The sequence below is a fragment of the Diceros bicornis genome, chromosome 29 (genome assembly GCF_020826845.1).
Source record: "Diceros bicornis minor isolate mBicDic1 chromosome 29, mDicBic1.mat.cur, whole genome shotgun sequence".
NCBI lineage: Eukaryota > Metazoa > Chordata > Mammalia > Perissodactyla > Rhinocerotidae > Diceros > Diceros bicornis.
The window spans coordinates 16832657-16853509 of record NC_080768.1 but is presented as its reverse complement, the minus strand read 5'-3'; the positions used below and the strand labels follow the sequence as shown (position 1 = coordinate 16853509).

At 44.1% G+C, this 20853-nt stretch overlaps 1 protein-coding gene across 2 annotated transcripts in view; it reads right to left on the bottom strand.

Moving 5' to 3' along the window:
* The window catches only part of SNX25 (sorting nexin 25), a 129000-nt gene extending 108147 nt beyond the window's left edge, over positions 1-20853 (bottom strand). The window contains exon 1 of one of the 2 annotated variants that reach the window (XM_058524988.1): positions 20199-20853. In XM_058524988.1, the coding sequence (XP_058380971.1) occupies positions 20199-20564 (366 nt within the window). In that variant the 5' untranslated portion in view covers positions 20565-20853. Of the gene's footprint in view, positions 1-19804; positions 19910-20198 lie in introns of those variants that run through there. The other variant, XM_058524989.1, reaches the window with a different exon arrangement.

Below are 20853 nucleotides of genomic sequence, written 5' to 3'. Positions count from 1 at the left end.
TCAGTTCAATTTAAATAATGTCTGCCCTATTTACATTAAAGGATTATTATGCATTTCAAGAAGGATAATGCATGTAAAAGTGCTTTAAAAATCATAAAGCAGTTATAAATATAGGTTGTTGTTATGGTTCCAAAAGTCACAGTTTAAATTTTTTTACAATGTTAATTTCCTTCCCCAAGAATGATTAGAGTTATATTACATGTGATTAGTCTTACGACCTTCCATGCTCTCAGATTTTACTGTCACAAGCAGATTCCTTTAGTAATGTTTCTTGGTTATTAATCTGCTTTCTAAGAGAAAAATGAATATTAACACAAAGGCAAAATCACTATTAACTGATCAACAGAGGTAGATTTTTGAGGTAGGTTAATATACTTAGAATTGTTTTTCCATTCAGTTGGAAGAAGTAGACTCTCGGGAAGAAAAACGTGTTTCATTTCTAATGTCAAGGACTCAAATCTGAAGATTCTCAGAAAACACACTCCACTTGATTACAAGATAAATTTAAGCATATTTCAAATCAGACACAGATTTGGAAACTGAAATTATAACATGCACTCGAAAGTACCAGGCAGACAGCAGTTTGCCTAAATTGGCAAGTTTAAAACAGATACGAAGGCTGGAAGAGAAGAATGAGGAAAAGCAAATTGGCTTAGGAAAGATAATTGAAAAGTGACATGAGCTTTTTGCATTTCTGAAAAGGTTCGTGTAATAAAAATTCTGTAACCATTTTATCATTGGCTTCCTTTGTAATTTTGAGTTCATAAGGGAAATCACAGGCTTCCATGATATGAATCACATTTCCACTAATTCATTCAGTTATCTAACATTTACTCAGGACTGTGTGTGTCTGCCACTGAGTTGGGTACTAGAGAGACAAAGGTAAATAAATTACATTCTCTGTGCTCACGGGGCTTAATCTCTTCTTGATGGAAGCTCATAATCAAGTAACTAATGAGCTATACCACTGTGGGAGGCTGTGCTTAGGAATGCTAATATTCTTCCTATTCTTTTTCTTTTTTTAATTTTTATTTTATTTTATTTATTTTTCCCCCAAAGCCCCAGTAGATAGTTGTATGTCATAGTTGCACATCCTTCTAGTTGCTGTATGTGGGACGCGGCCTCAGCATGGCCTGAGAAGCGGTGCGTCGGTGCGCACCCGGGATCCGAACCCGGGCCGCCAGCAGCGGAGCACGCGCACCTAACCGCTAAGCCACGGGGCCGGCCCTATTCTTCCTATTCTGGTATCTTCTCTACATTTCACTCTCCAGCCCAGGTCATGGAAGACAAGTTACTCAAATGTACAATCAATCCATGAGATCATTTCAGAAGAATTTTGAAGTTCATACATATTGGAGTATATTACAAAAATTATTCTCATTTCATTAGAGTTCTCACTGAAACCACTGAATATAAATGATGCAAGAGCCAGAGTGGTTGCCCCTATTTGAAACCTAACATATAACTCAACAACTACACGAACCACACAGAATTGCCTTTTTCACAGAGATCTTTACTAATAAAAGCAGTCACTGTTGTTGTTGTTTTTTTTCACTCCATTATTGTCCTGGAATACCATAATACCAATCTTAACTAACTTGTTGACTGGCTTCTAAATAAAAACTGGTGATAAAATATTTAGTACTTGGTTAGAAAAATATTACATTGGTAATTTGATTCAGTGGGATCTCTGTATCCATAGTTCCCTTAAAGAGAAGGGGTGAGCTCCAGGCAGAGTGGCCCAGATAACATACAAGATATTGAGACGCGTGAGATGAATTATTGCCATAAAAATACTAGTTGCATAAAATTGAAAACACAATTCAATCGAATCTACTCAAGGAGGCTGACTTTTACAACCCTCCTAACTGGTGAGTAAAAGTTATCTGCCCCGGCCTAGATCTAGATCATAAAAATTATTTCTTCTGTTTCTATCTAAAATAAGTGTGTGACATTCAAAGAATAAAACATCCTCTTAAAAGAAACATGGGAGCCAGCCCTGGTGGTCTAGTAGTTAAGATTCCGTGCTCCCAGCTGTGGCCTGGGTTCATTTCCCGGTCACTGAACCACACCACCCGTCTGTGTGGTGTGGTTGTTATCAAACTGTGGTGGTGGCTCATATAGAGAACTAAACTAAAACTAGGACACACCACCATGCACTAAAGCTTTAAAAAAAAAATAAAAGATAAAGAAAAGCCTTTGTGCAGCAGCCCCTCTATCTCTGAGCCGAGAGGCCGGAAAAATGCATATTTGTGCCTGTAGGTACATAAACGTGTATGAATACTAAACGTGGCTCTGAGTTTCCTTGGTTCTTGCTGACATCAGGAAGCTCCTACACACTGCTTGAAAATACACTAACCCAGTTTTCAAGAATCACTTGGGGAATTTGTTCTAATGCAGATTTCTAGATCCTGTCCCCCCAGATTCTTAATTCAGAAAGTTTAAGGTGTGTCTTTGGAATATTTTTAACAAGAATTATTTATGTGACCCTTAGACCACACTTTGAGAAATACTGATACATGGTTATGATGACAAAAATTATGTCCCCTAAAAACACTGAGAAGGGGCGGGCCCAGTGGCGTAGTGGTTAAGTTCACGTGCTCCGCTTTGTCGGCCCGGGGTTCACAGGTTCGGATCCCAGGCACAGACCTATGCACCGCTTATCAAGACATGCTGTCCGATATAAAGTAGAGAAAGATAGGCATGGATGTTAATCCAGGGCCAGTCTTCCTCAGCAAAAACAGGAGGATTGGCAACAGATGTTAGCTCAAGGCTAATCTTCCCCGCCAAAAAAAAAAAAAATTGAGAAGTGTTTACTATTAGGAAGATTTATTTTAATGTAAGAATATAGCAATCATTTTAGATAAATTGGGAGCAGAGTCACAAAAGACTCACTCCTAACTTAGACTTTGGCTTAGGTAACAGAAATGATCATTTTAATACTTCATTTGTATTTTCATAAAGAAAGGAGGTAGTATGAACTATTTCTCTATAGTTTCTATTCCACAATGATGTTAACAAACCATTAACCACTTTAAAAGGCAAGGAAAATCAGATTAATGAGAGGTAGTCTTAAATATAGTGCTTGAATCAAAAACTATTTGTATTCCTGGAATAGTCTACACTGTGTATAGGAATAAACCATTCTCGGAAATTTAACTTGGCTAAAACATACTCCTCTAAAGAAGAAAAACAACTCTATTTCCTGACACCTAACTTCTACTGCATATAATCAGTAAAACTGCCCCCCTGAGTACAGTTAACGAAACGCTCTGAACGACAAGGCTGGCCTTGGGCAAAACAGTCAAGAGACAGCAATCCCCATGTTACCACCCCTAGCTTCTCCCATTTCATAATGTATAACGCAATCTTTCTTCTCAGACGAGATTTTAGCAGAGAAGTTCTAGAGGCAATTCCTTCAGTCGAAGAGAAATAAGACGATGAACAATGTGAACCATCAGGGCAGATCACATCCACACAGCGCCTTGACCTCCTCAACTCCAGCGACCCTCATCTCCGCTCCACTTCTGGCCCCCATTCTCGTGGCCACACCACAGGGTTTTTAGCATGACAGGAGACTCCAATCCCTTTGACCCTTCTCTTTTCTCTAAGCCCTCAGATCCCTCCTGGCCTCAGTTCCCTCCTTGGCTGGTTGACATCTGGGCAACTCTCCTGAAGCATTCCTGCGCACTGACTTTGTCCCCACGCACCACAGCCTGTCTTCTCCGCTCACCTCAGGAGCTGAGTGCTCCTCCTAAAAAAATACCACAGCCATGCCAATGGGTGTCACCACATTCTCCTGGCCTCCAATCCACATGCCCCCTTAACAAAAACAATCCGCCCACTTGTCCCTTGTGTGGCAATAGAGCACAAAGATTAAGGAGGCTGGCTCCAGTGTCAGAAAAAGCCTGGATCCCTCATTTACTACCTCTGTCACCTTTGGCAAGGTACTTAACCTCTTTAAAACTATTTCCTGTTCCATAAAATGGGGATAATAGTAACTATCTCGTAGGGTCACTGTGACGATTGAATGAGATAGTAAAGTACTTAGAATAGGGCCTGGTACACAGCAAGGGCTCAATAAATGTTTTTGCTGTTATTCTCTCCAATAATTTTTTTCCAAACCCTTTATCAACACTCTTAAAATTACCCTCTACGTGTATTCCTCCTCAGCATCAACAATTAATTTTGCCTCCCACTTATCAAGAAAGTTGAGGCTACCCAGCTTGAAATAGCTTCATTCCTTGCCAACCTCTTACGAAGTTCTATTTGCTCCCGTTTTCCCCTCTTTGCCACTGGTCTCAACCCTAAACCTTCTACCTGTGCTCTGAGCCTGTCTGCCTGGACACTGCTCCATCAATCATTCTCTAGCTCTGAGACTTTCAGGCCCTTCCTCTCTCTTTTTCAAGATCTCCCTTTAACCCAGAAATACACTTAAATCTCATCCCTCAACAATGTGGGAGATCAAGATTTGGCCACCCTGAAATATATCTCTTTACCTTGATTGTTTTCTCTGACGGACATTTGACCTCCCCCACTAACCGCCTAAGGAATTTGACACGGTAAGTCCTTCCTGGAACAGATGTATCTGATCGCTGTAATATAATGTAAAATAGATGTTACAATAGGAAAGCCACCAACAAGTGCATCTTATAAGAAGTTCTGTCTCTGGCCACATTCTCTGGATGGCCCTGTGAGGAGGTGCCAGACAAACATTTACATTTATAAGGGAAATCTCCATTTGTAAAGGTATCTCCCTCTCTGTATTGGGAAGAGGGGGGATGACCTCATTTCTAGAAACTTATCAATGTGGAAAGTGAGGCCTTAAATCTGCATAATAACCTGACTCTTGTTTACAGTGCTTTAGTGGTAATCTCCTGTAACTGACTCCCCCGACCCCCAACATCCTCCTTTGTCGTTGGCTGAACATGGTATTTAAGACCGAATTTCTGCTATTGTGTTGAGAAACGCAGTGTCCCTGCCTTCTCTCACGTATACATGTTATTAAACTTGGTATTATTTTCTCCTGCTAACCTGTCTTGTTAATTATTTGGCCAGCCATAAGAACCTTAAGGGAAGGGGCAGAGGGGGATTCTCCCTCTTCCCCCACAACAACAAATAATTCCTAAAACACACATACGACACTATCCTGTAAGTGCTGCCTTCTCTTCTTTCCTTCTCAGACAAGCTTGTAGAGAGAGAGTCCACAAGCTGTCTCCACTTCCTCACCTCTCACTCACTCTTCACCTAAGAAAACATCATTTCGGCCCCTACGTCCACCCCTACCTCCCAAACACCACCAGGCATAGGTCTCCAAAGACCACCAAGTTGTCAAATCCAGCGGACACCTCTCGGTCCTCCTTCTGGACCTCTGTGCTACACCTGACACTACTGGCCATTTACTCCCTGCTTCTCTCTTGGCTTCTCTCTCCTGTTCACTGTCTCTGAATGTCTTCTCTCACACCTCAGTGGGCAGCTCCTCCTTGGCAGGCCTTTTGGCTCGCTGCTTTTCAACCATTATAGGCTATCCTCGGCAGTCTCATGGACCCTACAGTTTATCTACCACATGTACACTGACCACCAACAAATCTGCTTGTTTCCCCCAGATCTCTCCCTCAAATTGCAGACCTGCATACCTAACTGCAGGCTGAACACACCCAGAGGCCTCTCAAAGTCTCCATGGGCAAAACTTACCTCATTAATCTTCCACCATCCCAAACCTGCACAAATGGCAGGTATCCATTCAACCACCCACGCCAGAAACCTGAAATTAACCCAGACTTTTCTCTCTCCTCCCTTCAATAACTGTTCACTGGGCAAAACTGAAGAGCATGACAAATTGACTGGACGGAAGGGTAACTGAAATGGATCTTCAACAATAAGCAGAACTGAATGTGTAGAAATGGGGGCAAAGGCCTTCCCACGTGCACATGGACACACACACACAGACACCACATTAAGGTAATTCAGGGACAGGAGGTAGGTTCATGTAAGTGCAGAGTGGGAGAAGGTGTGAAAGACAGGCTAAAATGAGAGGCTAGCCCTAGTCACGAAGACCTGTGATGTGACGTGAAATGTTCATTGTTTTGACTCCACTGCTTCCTTCCTCTCTAAATACAGAAATCCTGTTCCCCCTGCCAACACTTTATTAGGAACGGGTACCTGCCCAAACCTGGCCAACAAGATGTGAGAGGAACACTGCCAGAGGCATTTCTAAGAACATTTTCCTTGTTCTAAAAAGGGACTTTCTTCCTCTGGCTATCATCCTGTGTGGCTGTGGCGCCTGAGACGGCTGCACTCATCTGGCCAATAGCCTGAGAGTTAATCCCACTCACAGGCAGGGCAGAGCTAAGAAAAATACAGAGAAATGGTGCTGGAGGCTTGACGTTCCCCACATAGAGCCTGCCCTACCCCTGGGCCTGTCCTACTTCTAGATTATGCATTATTAAGATAATAAATCTCCTTATTGTTTAAAATAAGAGAAGGAGGATACAAGGATCGGTCAGGTATAGAAAACCCTGGGTTAAAAACAGTTAAACAGGTTCCTTTACTGTAGGATTTCTCAGGATGTTAACATAAAAACGCATAAGCGTCAAGAACTTAGTTTTTTGAAATTTGTGACCACCAAGCCTCTCATCCTGCCTCTTTGTTTTTGCAGTGTACCTAAAAGCATCTCCCAGAATTAAGTGGTTATGGATGATAGTTTAGAAAACTCTGATTTTTACCAGAAGAGATGAACAGAGTATATGACTGACTATTATGGTACAGATAGTGATGACAGAGTAACACAGGCACAGAAAAAGTGCTGTAAGAATCCAAAGGGATTGCTGTCCTTCTATGAGGTTCTCACTCAGAAGGGCAGATGGGTTTCACGTTATGTGACAACTCCAGTAAATGTTTAGTGGCTGCCTGGAATGCTATGTTGAAAGGGACTCTGAGGCCTCATCCAGATTCAGTAGGAAAAAAAACAGCTTCACTTGATTAGTAATGATTGTCATGAACATAGAAGGGGCAGTTGTGACATCATTCTAGTTCATTCTGAGACCTCTAAAGTGACACTAATTCCTAAACAGATCTTAGAACCATTCCAAAGACTAAAGTGTTTTTAAACCTGAATCAGGGGGCCAGCCTGGTGGCGCAAGTGGTTAAATGCCCGTGCTCCACTGCGGTGGCCCGGGGTTAGCCGGTTCGGATCCCCGGTGCGCACTGACGCACTGCTTGACAAGCCATGCTGTGGCAGCATCCCGTATAAGGTGGAGGAAGATAGGCATGGATGTTAGCCCATGGCCAGTCTTCCTCAGCAAAAAGAGGAGGATTGGCAGATGTTAGCTCAGGGCCAATCTTCCTCACACACACACACACAAAAGTCCTGAATCAGGCCAGACTAATCTTTAATAATTAAAAAGGCAATAAAGTGGTTAAGTGTATAGGATCCAGAGTAAGAGACCTGGGTTTAATTCTTCATTCTTCCACTTGCTACGGAGCCTGGGCATACTATTTAGCCTCTCTATACCTCAGTTTTCCCATCTGTAAAATGAGACTAACAGTCCCTACCTCTCACAGTAGCTGTAAAAATTAAACTGGGTAATGCATACATGCACCTGCATAGAGTAAGTGCAATAAATATTAAGTTTAGCTATAACAGTTACTAAGGTGTTCACTTTATGACACTCACATTATGACTCCTGTAGTATACGTATTTGTCCACTGTATTCACAGCCATGCATTAGAGTAAAATGAATCAACCTGAGGCCACAGAAACCACTCCCTGAACCTATTAACAATGCCAATACAGGTTAGGATAAGCAAATGGTAGAGATTATTACAAATCACTGTTCAAAATAAGCGTTACTTGCCTTTAAGACAACATATAGAGTATACATACCTAACTACTGGGTGAGATTATTCTCTATAAAAGATCTTATACATATTTTTTCCAGACCTCTCCATAGAAAAGGCCAAGAAACAAGGAGCAAACCAATAGCAATGAGCCTCTCTAACACCTAGAATGAGGTGCCATGCTCCCCACCCCTCCCCCACCCCGGGACACGGGACTTGCAGCGCTAAAACCAAGACCCTTCTGGGCAAACCAGGATGGCTGGTCATCCTACAAATAAATGGGGCAGGTGAAGTCCAAACAGCTGGGTCTGGGTCTGCTGTGCTGCTCAAAGCTGAGGCAGAATGAGTTCTTGAAATACCATTTCCCATTAAAAGAGCTATTTTTGGAGAAACGGCTAATTCCAGGTGTGAGCAGAAAACGCTCAAAATGAACCTCAAATATCGTGCTATACGAGATAGCAAGAAAACTCTCAAAAAGTAGTAGGGTCATATCAAAAGGACTCAGGAGCCGATTTGAAAAGGGTCCCACTGGCCAAGAAGAGATTATATAAGCTTCAAAAAAGATAATAATTACAACTGATTGAAACCCATCAAATATGTTCAAATCCATGACTTAGTAGTTTTTTTTTTTAAAACGCCTAACTAATTGGTCACCTTCAGAGGATGATGGAAAACCAACTCATTCTCTTAGAAACTGATAATGGGAAAGAATCTAGCATTTATCCTGCTTTCCTACATGAACTGTAACACTATGTAACCAAACAGTAGATGAGGGAAAAGTCTCTTTTAAAAAAATATTCAGGGGGGGCCGGCCCAGTGGCGCAAGCGGTTAAGTGCGCGCGCTCCGCTGCGGCGGCCCGGGGTTCGCTGGTTCGGATCCCGGGCGCGCACCGATGCACTGCTTGGTAAGCCATGCTGTGGCGGCGTCCCATATAAAGTGGAGGAGGATGGGCACAGATGTTAGCCCAGGGCCGTCTTCCTCAGCAAAAAAAGAGGAGGATTGGCGGATGTTAGCTCAGGGCTGATCTCCTCACAAAAAAAAAAAAAAAAAAAAAAATATTCAGGGGCTAGCCCTGTGGCCTAGTGGTTGAGTTCGTGCATTCTACTTCAGCGGCCCGACTTCACAGGTTTGGATTCCGGGTGTGGACCTACACCACTCATCAGCCATGCTATGGCAGCAACCCACACACAAAATAGAGGAAGACGGGCACAGACGTTAGCTCAGGGTGAATCTTCCTCGAGCAAAAAGAGGAAGATTGGCAACAGATGTTAGCTCTGGGACGATCTTCCTCTGCAAAGAAAAAAAAAGTATTCAAACCAATAAATGAAAAATAAATGACAGAATTAAAACATCACCATTTTATCACCACCAACAAATTAATGGATCTAGGTATTGAGTATCAACAGTTACTAATATAACAAAAAAGAAGACAATCAGATATTATGTGCCTCCTGATGAAAGGTCACACCACCACCGATTGTCCTGCCAAATGGATCAAACTCGAGTTTGATCAAGCCTCTGGATCCAGCTGCCAATTTGCAGGACATACAAAGGAGAGAGAAACATGCTGAACTGCATCATTCACATGCAATCAGCAAAATCCAGACTATAGGACACTGTACAAGATAAATGCTCCAGGGTCTTCAACAGGAAATGGATAAGAGAGGAAACATTTTTTAAATGCGCAAGACTAAATTATAATGTCCAAGCATGTTCGAGTGATAAAATTATAATGACATGCAAGAAAGTGATTCCTATAAAGTCAAGATGGGGTTCCTGAGGTGGAAGGGAAAGGACTGACATTAGGGTGGAGATCTAGAGGGGCTTCTAGGGTTTTTGGAAGTTACAAGGGTATTCTCTTTATAATCATTCATCCAACTACATTTATTTGGTGTGATTTTCTGAATCTGCATTTTTTATTTTCTAATTAAAGTTTTTTAAAAAAGTAAAAGTGTAAAATCTATCATTTAACATCCTCTATATTCAAAGCACTTCTACAAATACTGGTATTTGTATTTTCATATACTATCATATTGTTCCAAATAACTCTTGAAGGTATTTATTATTTCCATTTTTCAGATAAAGAGACTGAGGCTTAGAAATCTTAAGCAAATTGCCCATAGTCACAGAGTTACTAGGGCAGAGCCATGATTCAAATTCTGACAACTGACCAACTTCAAAACCACTCTCTTCACGCCCATGCTCTACAGATTCCCAGTCGTTCACTCAAGAATTATTTATTGCTTACCTACTAAACCATGCTAGGTGCTAAAGCCAAACAGGGGAGTTTCTGTCTTCATGGAATTCATGGGTTAATGCAAAAGACAGACAAGGAATCAGCCAAGTGAGTATAAAATTACAGTTGTGGTAAGTACGATGAAGGAAAAATATATGGTGCCATGAGAACATATACAGTTGGAAGACAGGGAAAGCTGCTCCGCAAGTGATGACTGAAGTCTGAGAAAGAGAAATTAATGAGGTAAGAGGACAGAGGGGTGCTCCAGGCAGAGGAAGCAACATACCAAGTCGCCACCTCCAGAGGGAGGTTGGCACTTTGAGGACTAAGGATGCAGCCCGAGGAGGGAAGGTAATTATGACAGGAAATTAAGCTGGAGAGCTGGGAAGAACAGGCAGCTACTGATGGGCTTTAATTAAACATGTTGCTGAAGAGGGATCTGATTTGGCTTGCATTTTTAAAAGAATGAACTGAAGGAGGAGCCAACAGGGAGGCAGAGAGGGGGCGGCCCAGTGGCATAGTGGTTAAATTTGCGTGCTCTGCTTCTTTGGCCCGGGGTTCACCGGTTTGGATCCCGGGGGGGAACCTACGCACCGCTCATTAGGCCATGCTGTAGCAGCGTCCCATATACAAAATAGAGGAAGATGGGCACAGATGTTAGCTCAGGGCTAATCTTCCTCAGCAAAACAAAACAAAACAAAACAAAAGGATGCAGAGAGACTGGATAAGAGGCTATTGTAGTCACCTAGGTAGGACATGATGGTAGCTGGGACCAGGCAGGAGAGATGACAGGAAGTGGATGGATGCAAGATGCTCAAAAGGTAAAAAGACAGGATTTGAAGGAAATGTCAAGAAGGACTCTTAATGGGCCGGCCCCATGGCATAGCAGTTAAGTTCTCGCGCTCCGCTGCTGGCTGCCCGGGTTCGGATCCCGGGAGCGCACCAACGCACCGCTTCTCCGGCCGTGCTGAGGCCACGTCCCACTTACAGCAACTAGAAGGATGTGCAGCTATGACATACAACTATGTACTGGGGCTTTGAGGGGAAAATAAATAAATAAATAAAAGCTTTAAAAAAAAAAAAGAAGGACTCTTAGGATTCCAGCTGGGGACTTGACTTTCAGAGATGCTAGTCACTGACATCAAGAACAATGGAGGAGGGATGGGGATACTTGAACTTGTGTTTCCGGCACCACTGAAAGCGCCAAGTGGAAATGTCAAGTTAAGCAGTGGAATAAATGAGTCCGAGGCCCAAAAAGCAATCTGAGCCTGAGTAATACATTCTAATCCTCAGTGTAGAGATGGTTTTTCTAGGGGCTCAAAGTGAGACTGCCTAAGAGTAAGATGATAAAAAAATGAGGCCTTGGGGCCGGCCCCAGCGTAGTGGTTAAGTGCGCGCTCCGCTGCTGGCAGCCTAGGTTTGGATCCCAGGCGCGCACCGATGCACCGCTTGTCAGGCCGTGCTGTGGCGGCGTCCCATATAAAGCAGAGGAAGATGGGCACGGATGTCAGCCTAGGGCCGGTCTTCCTCAGCAAAAAAGGAGGATTGGCATAGATATTAGCTCAGGACTGATCTTCCTCAAAAAAAAAAAAAAAGAGAGACCTCAAGAATGACCAAAATTCAAATCTGGAAAACAAACCAACTTCCTGAGCTCTTCTAAGGGTGGAAATCTTAGAAACCTTTAGTAAAACAGGAAAAAAATCAGAAACAAAAAGAAGAGATCAACAACTCTGCCTCAAGAAAAACACACGGAAATTTCTGGAGTATTTAAGATGTTAATTTCACATCTATTAAGTTGACAGAGCCTGCCTGCAGCCCTCAAGTGTACATGTGTACCAGCCTGACTTGCACAGGGGAGACAGGCCTTTGGGAGGTGCCCTGTGTGTATGGGCTCGAAGTTGGAGACTAGAGAAAGCTTTGGAGCTAGGAGAGAAAGCCCTAGCTTGACCCCAGGGGCTGTGACAAGCCAGGTAGAGAGAGGAACCACAGACAAGAGGGAAGGGGCTGTCTTCACAAGAGATGCAAACAGGGGCATAAGCTCCTCAGCTTCTATAACAAAATGAAAAAAAATTTATTTTCTTCCTTTTTGGTGAGGAAGATTGGCCCTGAGTTAATATCTATTGCCAATCTTCCTCTTTTTTTTTTGTGAGGAAGATCAGCCCTGAGCTAACATCCATGCTAATCCTCTTCTTTTTTTTTTTTTTTGCTGAGGAAGACCGGATCTGAGCTCACATCCATTGCCAATCCTCCTCTTTTTCCCCAAAGCCCCCCAGTAGACAGTTGTGTGTCATAGTTCCACATTCTTCTAGTTGCTGTATGTGGGACGCGGCCTCAGCATGGCCGGACAAGCGGTGCGTCGGTGTGCACCTGGGATCCAAACCCGGGCCGCCAGCAGCGGAGCGCGCGCACTTAACCGCTAAGCCACAGGGCCGGCCCAATCTTCCTCTTTTTTGCTAGAGGGAGACTGTCCCTGAGCTAACATCGGTGCCCATCTTCCTCTGTTTTGTATGTGGGACACCGCCACAGCACGGCTTGATGAGCGGTGTGTAGGTCCGTGCCCGGGATCCTAACCCAAGCACCCAGGGCCACCAAAGGGCAGAGCATGCGAACTTAACCACTATGCCACGGGGCCAGCCCTAAGTGAAACAGTTTTTGAAAAGCATATGCAAGTGAGAGAAACAGGGCTACACTCTCAGCTTCTTTAAAGCACATAATGTGGCTGTGGCTCAGAAAAAAACATAGTGATCAAGCACTCCTAGATATCCAGCTGTGGGGGACTGAGACAGTAGCAGCCCAACAAGCAATGCGCTTTTTCAGAGGCTGGCAGTGCTGACGGCAGAGAAGCCGCTCAAATGTTTTGCGGGCATCAGGAACGAAGAACATAAGCGAGCGTATTCACAAATACAGGAGACGCTGCCTGTGTACTCGCAGAAATGAGAGGGTGTGGGGTGAGGGCCCTGCAGGATGTCCTGCATGAGCAGACAGGAGCAAACAGCCATAAAATTTTAGTTACTACTATTAATGTAAACTCACTCATACAGACAGGTGGGTGAGAACTACAGAAATTCAGGTTACTTTAGAAATGAGGTTTTGTAAAAACTTACCTAATTTTCCAAGAGGCATATTCTACACTAAAATTGAAAGCTTATTAAATAGGTCCTGTGGCCTAAACAAGTTCATGTGTCTTATCCTAAAAATGCACAATTCATTCCTTTCTCCCCCTTGGCCTCAGAGGCGTTTTACTTGGAATTATTGTACTCATTTTTCTTTACATCCAGCTCATGGCTATTCATACACAGAAACTCCAGGCTGGCTGACAAACGGAGCAGGACTGGCCAGCGCCCAGAGTAACTGGTAAGCACAGGCCAGCCCCAGAGACAAAGCAGGCACACCTTACACTCCTATCTACATGCTCCCAAAGCAGCACCTGCGCTGAGAAGCCCGCCAAAATACAACCAAACCCACTTGATTTTCTAGAAAGTTCTACCGTGTTTCAAGAAACTATATAAACACATACTCAGGAGTAAAGTAGGGTGTAGAAATGAGTAACTGGACTGAAGCCCTCACAGGGGAGCCCAAGGGCTCCTATCTACCCCTGTCATGCCCACCCAACCAACCAACCCTGATTTGCAAAGTGACCTAACAGTGAAAGCTAAAAGCACAAGTTCCAAGTTTCCCAGGTTTTTTTTCTTTCAAAAGCAAAGCTACAATTTTTTTTTTAAACAAACCAGCCAGTTTGTATGCCATCATTTTAATACTAATAGGCTTCCACAGACACTATTCATTTCTAAAGCGTGAAACCTCAGCACCAAACTTGCTGAGTCACCTTTTTAGTACAATTGTGTGCACCATTCTGACTACGAGGACTCATACATTTTAAGGAATCTAGGGCTCTTCCTACCTCCAAAATGATAAGGTTGGTAAAAGTATCCTAAGATATTTTTAAGAAGGCAATGTGCAATTACTAAGGTGACATCATAGCCTGCTCTCAAAACAAAAGCAGCTTAAGATGCAAGAGAGTTAGAAATAAACCTCCTGGGCCGGCCCCGTGGCTTAGCAGTTAAGCGCGAGCGCTCCACTACTGGCTGACCAGGTTCGGATCCCAGGCGCGCACCAACACACCGCTTCTCTGGCCATGCTGAGGCCTCGTCCCACATACAGCAACTAGAAGGATGTGCAGCTACGACGTACAACTATCTACTGGGGCTTTGGGGGAAAAAGTAAATAAATAAAGTTAAAAAAAAAAAAAGAAATAAACCTCCTGGGAATGACCAGAATTTGGGCTCCAAGTAGAACATTCAAGTTGGGAGACTTCAGTCTTCACATCTGTGAATAAACAGTGGGACCATTTGGTCTGAGGCTGAACTTACTGTTTAAAGAGAAATGTTAGGACAAGGACACTCTTGAGAAGATTCTTGAACCTACCTGCAATGATAACTGATAATTAACATCAAAGGAAACCTCACTCACTCTTGAATTTATTGCCTTGTCTCCATTCACACAGCTTCATTAACTCGCATTTTTTATCACTGTAACTGCACAGTATTTCTCCTCAAGTCCATCCTGATCACATTTCCATTTCACATTTCTAAAGCCAGCTCTGATGCTGTGCTCAGGAAATGACAATAGCTGCCATGCCTACAGACTAAAATCCAATTCTGCTCTCTCTGTTGAGGACTTCTACAAGCTGACCAAAACTACCTTCCCAATCCAGCTCCTATGACTCATCTCATATACTCACCGGCAACTCAAATCCAAATAGTACATGTACTCTGTCTCTAAAACAGTTTGCTTGGTTTATTTTGGGTGTTTTTTCTTTTTGTACAAATTATGAAATTATACATTGCTTCTTTTAGACAGTTTTGCTAAATTCAAATACACACTTTCTTCATTTCTTAGGATACATTTGCTGGTTTTGATGCGCATGTTTTTATGGTCTAGGTTTAATCATGTGTTGCATCTTCCTACTTTGAATTTATCACTATCATATATAACTTCATCTTATGTTTACTAACCTTAAGGAATAGTTCCTTCATAAGAAAGATACAGAAAATAAGTAATTTTCCTTTATGTGTAATCACTGTTTATGTATCAAGAGATTATAGGTATCAAAAACTTCTTTTTGAATACATATTTGTATTTGCTTATATGTATATGTATAACACATATCTGGAAAAAAGACAACTAACAGCGGCTGCTATAGGGGAGATTCTTTTCACTGTATATCCTTTTATATCCCTTGATTTTTTTTTAAACCATGTGATTGTATAAACTATGTAAAAAATTACATTTAAAAATTATGAATAGTATGAATCTAAAGTAAAACAACCTTTATACCACAGCAAGAGTTAGACAGGATCCTATGATTTAAGGAGTTCTCAAAAAGCCATCTTTCTCAAAAATATTTTCCACACTAGCCACCATGACTTAAATCTCCTAGTTAAAATGCAAAGAAATATTCTGAAGGCAGTTAAGTGTATTATGCCATTATCCATGATCAAATTATTGAGGCTTAGTTTATCACATTAGCATAATAAAAGAAAGTCACAAAGAGGCTGTGTATAGTCTCCCTAATTTCTGTTTTTTTTCCTTTTTCCCCTCAAGTAACTAAATTAAGTTTGTTTTACTCAAAGAACTTTTCTATTAGTAAAAGAACTCATTTAGGAATTCCAGAAGTTCTACCCAGGCCAAGTGGCGCCATGGATTGCCAGTGTGAATGTTTTTACTGTCTTTATAAACATCTGCCCTCCCATCCAGTCCTATCAGACTGATCTACTCAGCCCGAGGCGGGCAGGACAGGGAGGATCTTGTTCGTCTTTGAATCTTTCCCAACACTGAAAACAGTGCCAACCATTTCCAGAAAGCAATTATTCAAGCTCTCAGTGACATCTATTGCAAGGCTCTGACCCTTCTCTAGGAAACTGCAGTTGAAATTTCAAATCTAAAATGTCAAGTATCTAAAAAAGTGGGATACTGGGGCCGGCCCCATGGCTTAGCGGTTAAGTGCACGCACTCCGCTGCTGGCGGCGCAGGGTTCGGATCCCGGGCGCGCACCAACGCACCGCTTCTCCAGCTATGCTGAGGCCGCATCCCACATACAGCAACTAGAAGGATGTGCAGCTATGACATACAACTATCTCCTGGGGCTTTGGGGGGAAAAAATAAATAAATAAAATCTGTAAAAAAAAAAATAAAAAAGTGGGATACTTAAATGTGTTCTCATCTCAATAATCTATTCCTTCTGGCAAAATCCATCTAATGAGTGCCTACTGTGTGTCTGGCACTGGCACTCAGTAACTAAAGAGGCAAAAAATTATCCAACAAGATCAGAATAGCATGGGCCGGCCCCGTGGCTTAGCGGTTAAGTGCGCGCGCTCCGCTGCTGGCGGCCCGGGGTTCGGATCCCGGGCGCGCACCGACGCACCGCTTGTCCGGCCATGCTGAGGCCGCGTCCCACATACAGCAACTAGAAGGATGTGCAGCTGTGACATACAACTATCTGCTGGGGCTCTGGGGGAAAAATAAATAAATAAATAAAATTTAAAAATTAAAAAAAAAAGATCAGAATAGCAGATACGTAGCAGATATTCAGCAAATGCTTATCAGATTTGATGAACTTCTTGAACTTTTCTATCTGCCTAAACTTAGAAAAGCCTTTCACTAACATTTTCGTCACATGGCAGGGGATTTTAGTTTCCCATAAGCTACTAAGCACCTGACTTTTGTGGACTTCTTATATCAGCCCTCCAGTCCTTATTAATTGCTTATTTATTTTTGAACTTATGAGACATAAATCAAGAAGTATCTAGTAAACTACAATGTAAAAAAGAAAAGAGAAAATCCAGACTATATGAATAATTGACAAAGAAGCTATTCCCTCTTACCTTCCTATCATCAAAATGTCAGAAATAATTTTCCTTTTTGCCACTACAGGAAGATGCAACCTGTGTTGCCAGCCCAGTAATGGAAGTAAGTTTTCTAAACTATTGGTTCGCTTTTGCTATACTTCTGTTCCTATTGCCTCGGCTGGATCACATGCTAGGGTCAGGTAACTGTGGCTAGTGAATCTGAGGCTGTTGGTCCAGGTGAGTTAACTGGCCTAGCACTACAAACTACAGCCTTGGACTAGGAACACCAACTGTGACAGCCTACTCAGCAAAGCTGGACTAACAACAGTTACGCCAGGAGCAGGCCAGCCCTAGAGCATCCCAGCTACAGTCTGCTGGCCTGCAATCAAGTCGGAGTTTTTCTCAAGTGGGGCTCAGATATGAACTGTCAAGACTTTAGCGTCAACCTTCCTGACCTTACACAAAAGTTTCTTTAATACCTGAAAATACCACTGGATATTATTTCTACCTGAGATGAAAATTATTTTTACTACTTTAATCAACAGTGATTCCTACCGAAGTAAAATCAAAATCCTTGCATATAGGAAATACCCAGTAGATAGTAGAATAATTAGTATTCTAATTGGAGGTGGAAAGCACTAAGTTAGTGACTACAAATGGATATAACTTTCTGCATTATCTTCAGCAAACACTTCTTGAGCTCTTACTAGGTGCAGGGTGTCAATCATGGGTCCTAACCACATGGAGCTGATATAGCTGATAACGTCACTGTGAAGCATACAGAAGGATTTAAACACTCCTAGACATAAAAACACCTTTTCCTTCTTAGTTCAGGCTTCTCTAGTTGCCTACTTTTAACAGTGTATACACTTTTCCTCTATAGAAATCCAAAAAGAAAAAAAAGAGGAAGAAAGGAAGGATGGACAGATAGGATAGATCCCAATGTCTGGCTGACACGTCTGGCTGACACAGGAAGAACTCAAAATGTAGAACAATGAGGATTCTTTTCTTCACGCTGAATCAAAATTTCAGTGGTACAGTAGTCACTGTATCTTAAAAGGCACCATTTGGCTCCTACTCAACAGCCTCCCCCTCCACATATGTTAGATGACCTGTGTGGTCCAACTCCTACCCTACCCCCACAGAACTGACAGATACTTTATACTATATCACATGCTCATGCTTCCATTCATAAAGAAGAGAACATTAAAAAAAAAAAACCTTAAACACAAGTTACTGGAAATACAACACAACTAAAGGCACCAGTACTATAAAAATATATAATTTTATGCAAAAAACATGCATTTCAATTCCAAATAACATAACTTACAAAAGGAAATTTCCTAACGTACTTGTTTTCTTACTTAAGGCTATTATAAGAATCCAAGTTCAAAAAGAATGAGCAATAATCTACTTTCCTTAGATTGTACTTCACCTCTTCTATTACCTGAAATCTTCAGGTAGTATACATGAGAGATTACGTATGCTGCTTCCTTTTCTGCCACCTTTACAGTACTATTTTCTCTAATTCCTCTACGAAACCATCTTTCTGGATGATAATCCAAGTTTTATCTACCCAGAGGTGCAAGTGAGCTGGGAGGTTTGGGGGAAAGTGTTTTCCTGGGAACAGAGTGGTACCTCACAACATGAGACTTCCAGGCCCTCAGAGGTGCACTGCAATACTATGGCTTTGACCCTGACCTCACCATCTAAACTTCCCGCCCCCACTTACTAGGCACTCTTGATCATTTATTTGGCTCTTAATCACTTTCTGTTTCACAAGCATTCATCCCTACCCAAAAGTATCTCACTTATTTATTTTCTGATCCCCCGGAAGAATATAATCCCCAGAGAGCAGAGCTTTGGTGTGTCATGTTGATTCAACTCCAGCTTCCACAACAGTACCTGGCTCATACAGAATACTCGATAAATCGTACTGAACGAATTATAACTTCTCACACTACTCTAAAGACTTGAAACATCTTTTATAGACCAATAAACCAACTAGTAAAATCCTGGGGTCCTTTTTTTTACCACTGTAGAGAAAAAGAGGAAAAACACACCTGGTCATCAACTCCTGCTAAATTAGACATGAAAAAGACAGCTAAGTGGCGGTGTTTAAGAGAAATAAACATTACTAATTTTTGAAACTACTTATGAAAACAGAAGTTCCTGTTCCCCAATATACTGAATTGCTGATCAACTTGCAGGGTGAGGATGCCTGACTCCATTAACCTACAACCCTTCAGCCATTATCTCAGCGCTGCATTCTGAACCGACAGACTCAGGAAAGGGTGATTTTTGGTGAAGAGTGTGATGATTTTTACAAAGGAGTAAGCAGGTCATATCATAAGCAAATACCAAATCCAGGGGGTAATGGTCCCCCTAACAAACAGTCTTAGGAATTTGAGCCATTCCCCTTACCCCAAAGTCCTTGGGCAATTTCAGTTTAATGACAGTATCATTCAGTCAAGCAGTGAGTGTCAGGCTAAGACAGAATCAAGTTTCATTTAAAGGGTTATGAGACCGAAGCCGGGAGGTACAGAAAGTAGTGGTTTGCCAGTAAGGAAGAGAAGAGCCCATTTAAAATACTGTTCTTCCCTGTATTTCCTAACCTCCGCCCCACTGTCCCATACCTCACTGAAGATCGCCTTCCTTTTGCTGCAAACTACAGACAGCGATTTCTGGCACCGGGACTGCGTTACTTATCAACATGGTGGAAGACGGGATGGCGTGGTAAAAAGTGTACACAGGCTTGGGTCCTTGCGGGGTGGGGGTGACCTAAGCCAAGTTAGCCTCTCGGAGCCAAGTTTCCTCATCTGTAAATGGTCACAAAGTTACCTCCTACAGAGAATGGCTAAAAGAACCAAAGATAAGCACCAATACAGGGTGCAGCGCCTGCGTTCCGTGAATGCTGTGTTTCCCTTCCTTCCACTCGCCGGCTGCAGAGCAACATCGAGGCTGTGGCATGATTATTCGACTATCAAGGTTGTGACCGAGGATGGTGGTGGAGCAACCACCCAGCTCAGAGCGCGCATCTGGGCCGGCCCGGCGCAGCCCTGAGCCCGCCCCCCGCGGGAGGCCGAGGGAGCGCTCGCATCCACCCGCGGGCCCACAAACCCCAGCCCCGTTTCTCTCGGGCTTCCAGCTTCGAGGCGGGGAGGCCGGGCCACGCGGCGACCCCCCGGGTCTCGGGAGCGGGCGCTGGCCCCGGAAGCGGGAGGGCCGCGCCGAGGCCGCGGGCGCGCGAGGCGGCGGGGGGACCGGTACTTACCCCCGGCCCGCGGCGGGCGGCCAGCCGACTCCAGGCGGCGGCGAAGTCGGGCGGCGGGGCTCGCGGGCTCCGGCAGACGAGGGCGCACAGGGTCCCCAGCAGGAAGGCGGCCGCCGCGCAGCCCAGGTACAGGCTGAGCCGGAGCAGGACGGTGCACGGCCCCGCGCCTCCCGCCGCCGGCCAGCAGCCGGGCCCCAGGCAGGAGAGGGACACGGCGGCGAGTGCGGCCACGGCCACCGGCACCCGCCAGCTCCCGCCGCCACCCGGGGCCGCCGCGTCCTCCCGGGGCTCCGGCCGCCGCTCGCCCGGGGCGCCTGGGGCAGGGCTGAGGCCGGCGCCGCTGCTGTCGGTGGCATCGGGGTGCATGCTGCTTCCTGTGCCGCTAAGGACAGGCACATCTCCTGCCCTGCTGTCCCCCGGCGCTGCCCTGGACGGTGGCCTCTGCGCGGCGCCCCCTGCCCTCGCCGCTCCCGCCGCCGCCGCTCCGGAGGCAGAGGCAGTCCGCGCTCATGCCCTCGCCGGCGGCCCTCCGGGGGAACGGCTCCAACAGACGCCGCCGAGCTCCTCTCGGCGCCCCCTCAGCGCCGCCACCCGGCGCCGGGCCCGCAGCTTCCCGGCGGGCGCGCCCAGGTAGCCGGACCGTGTTGTGACTTCA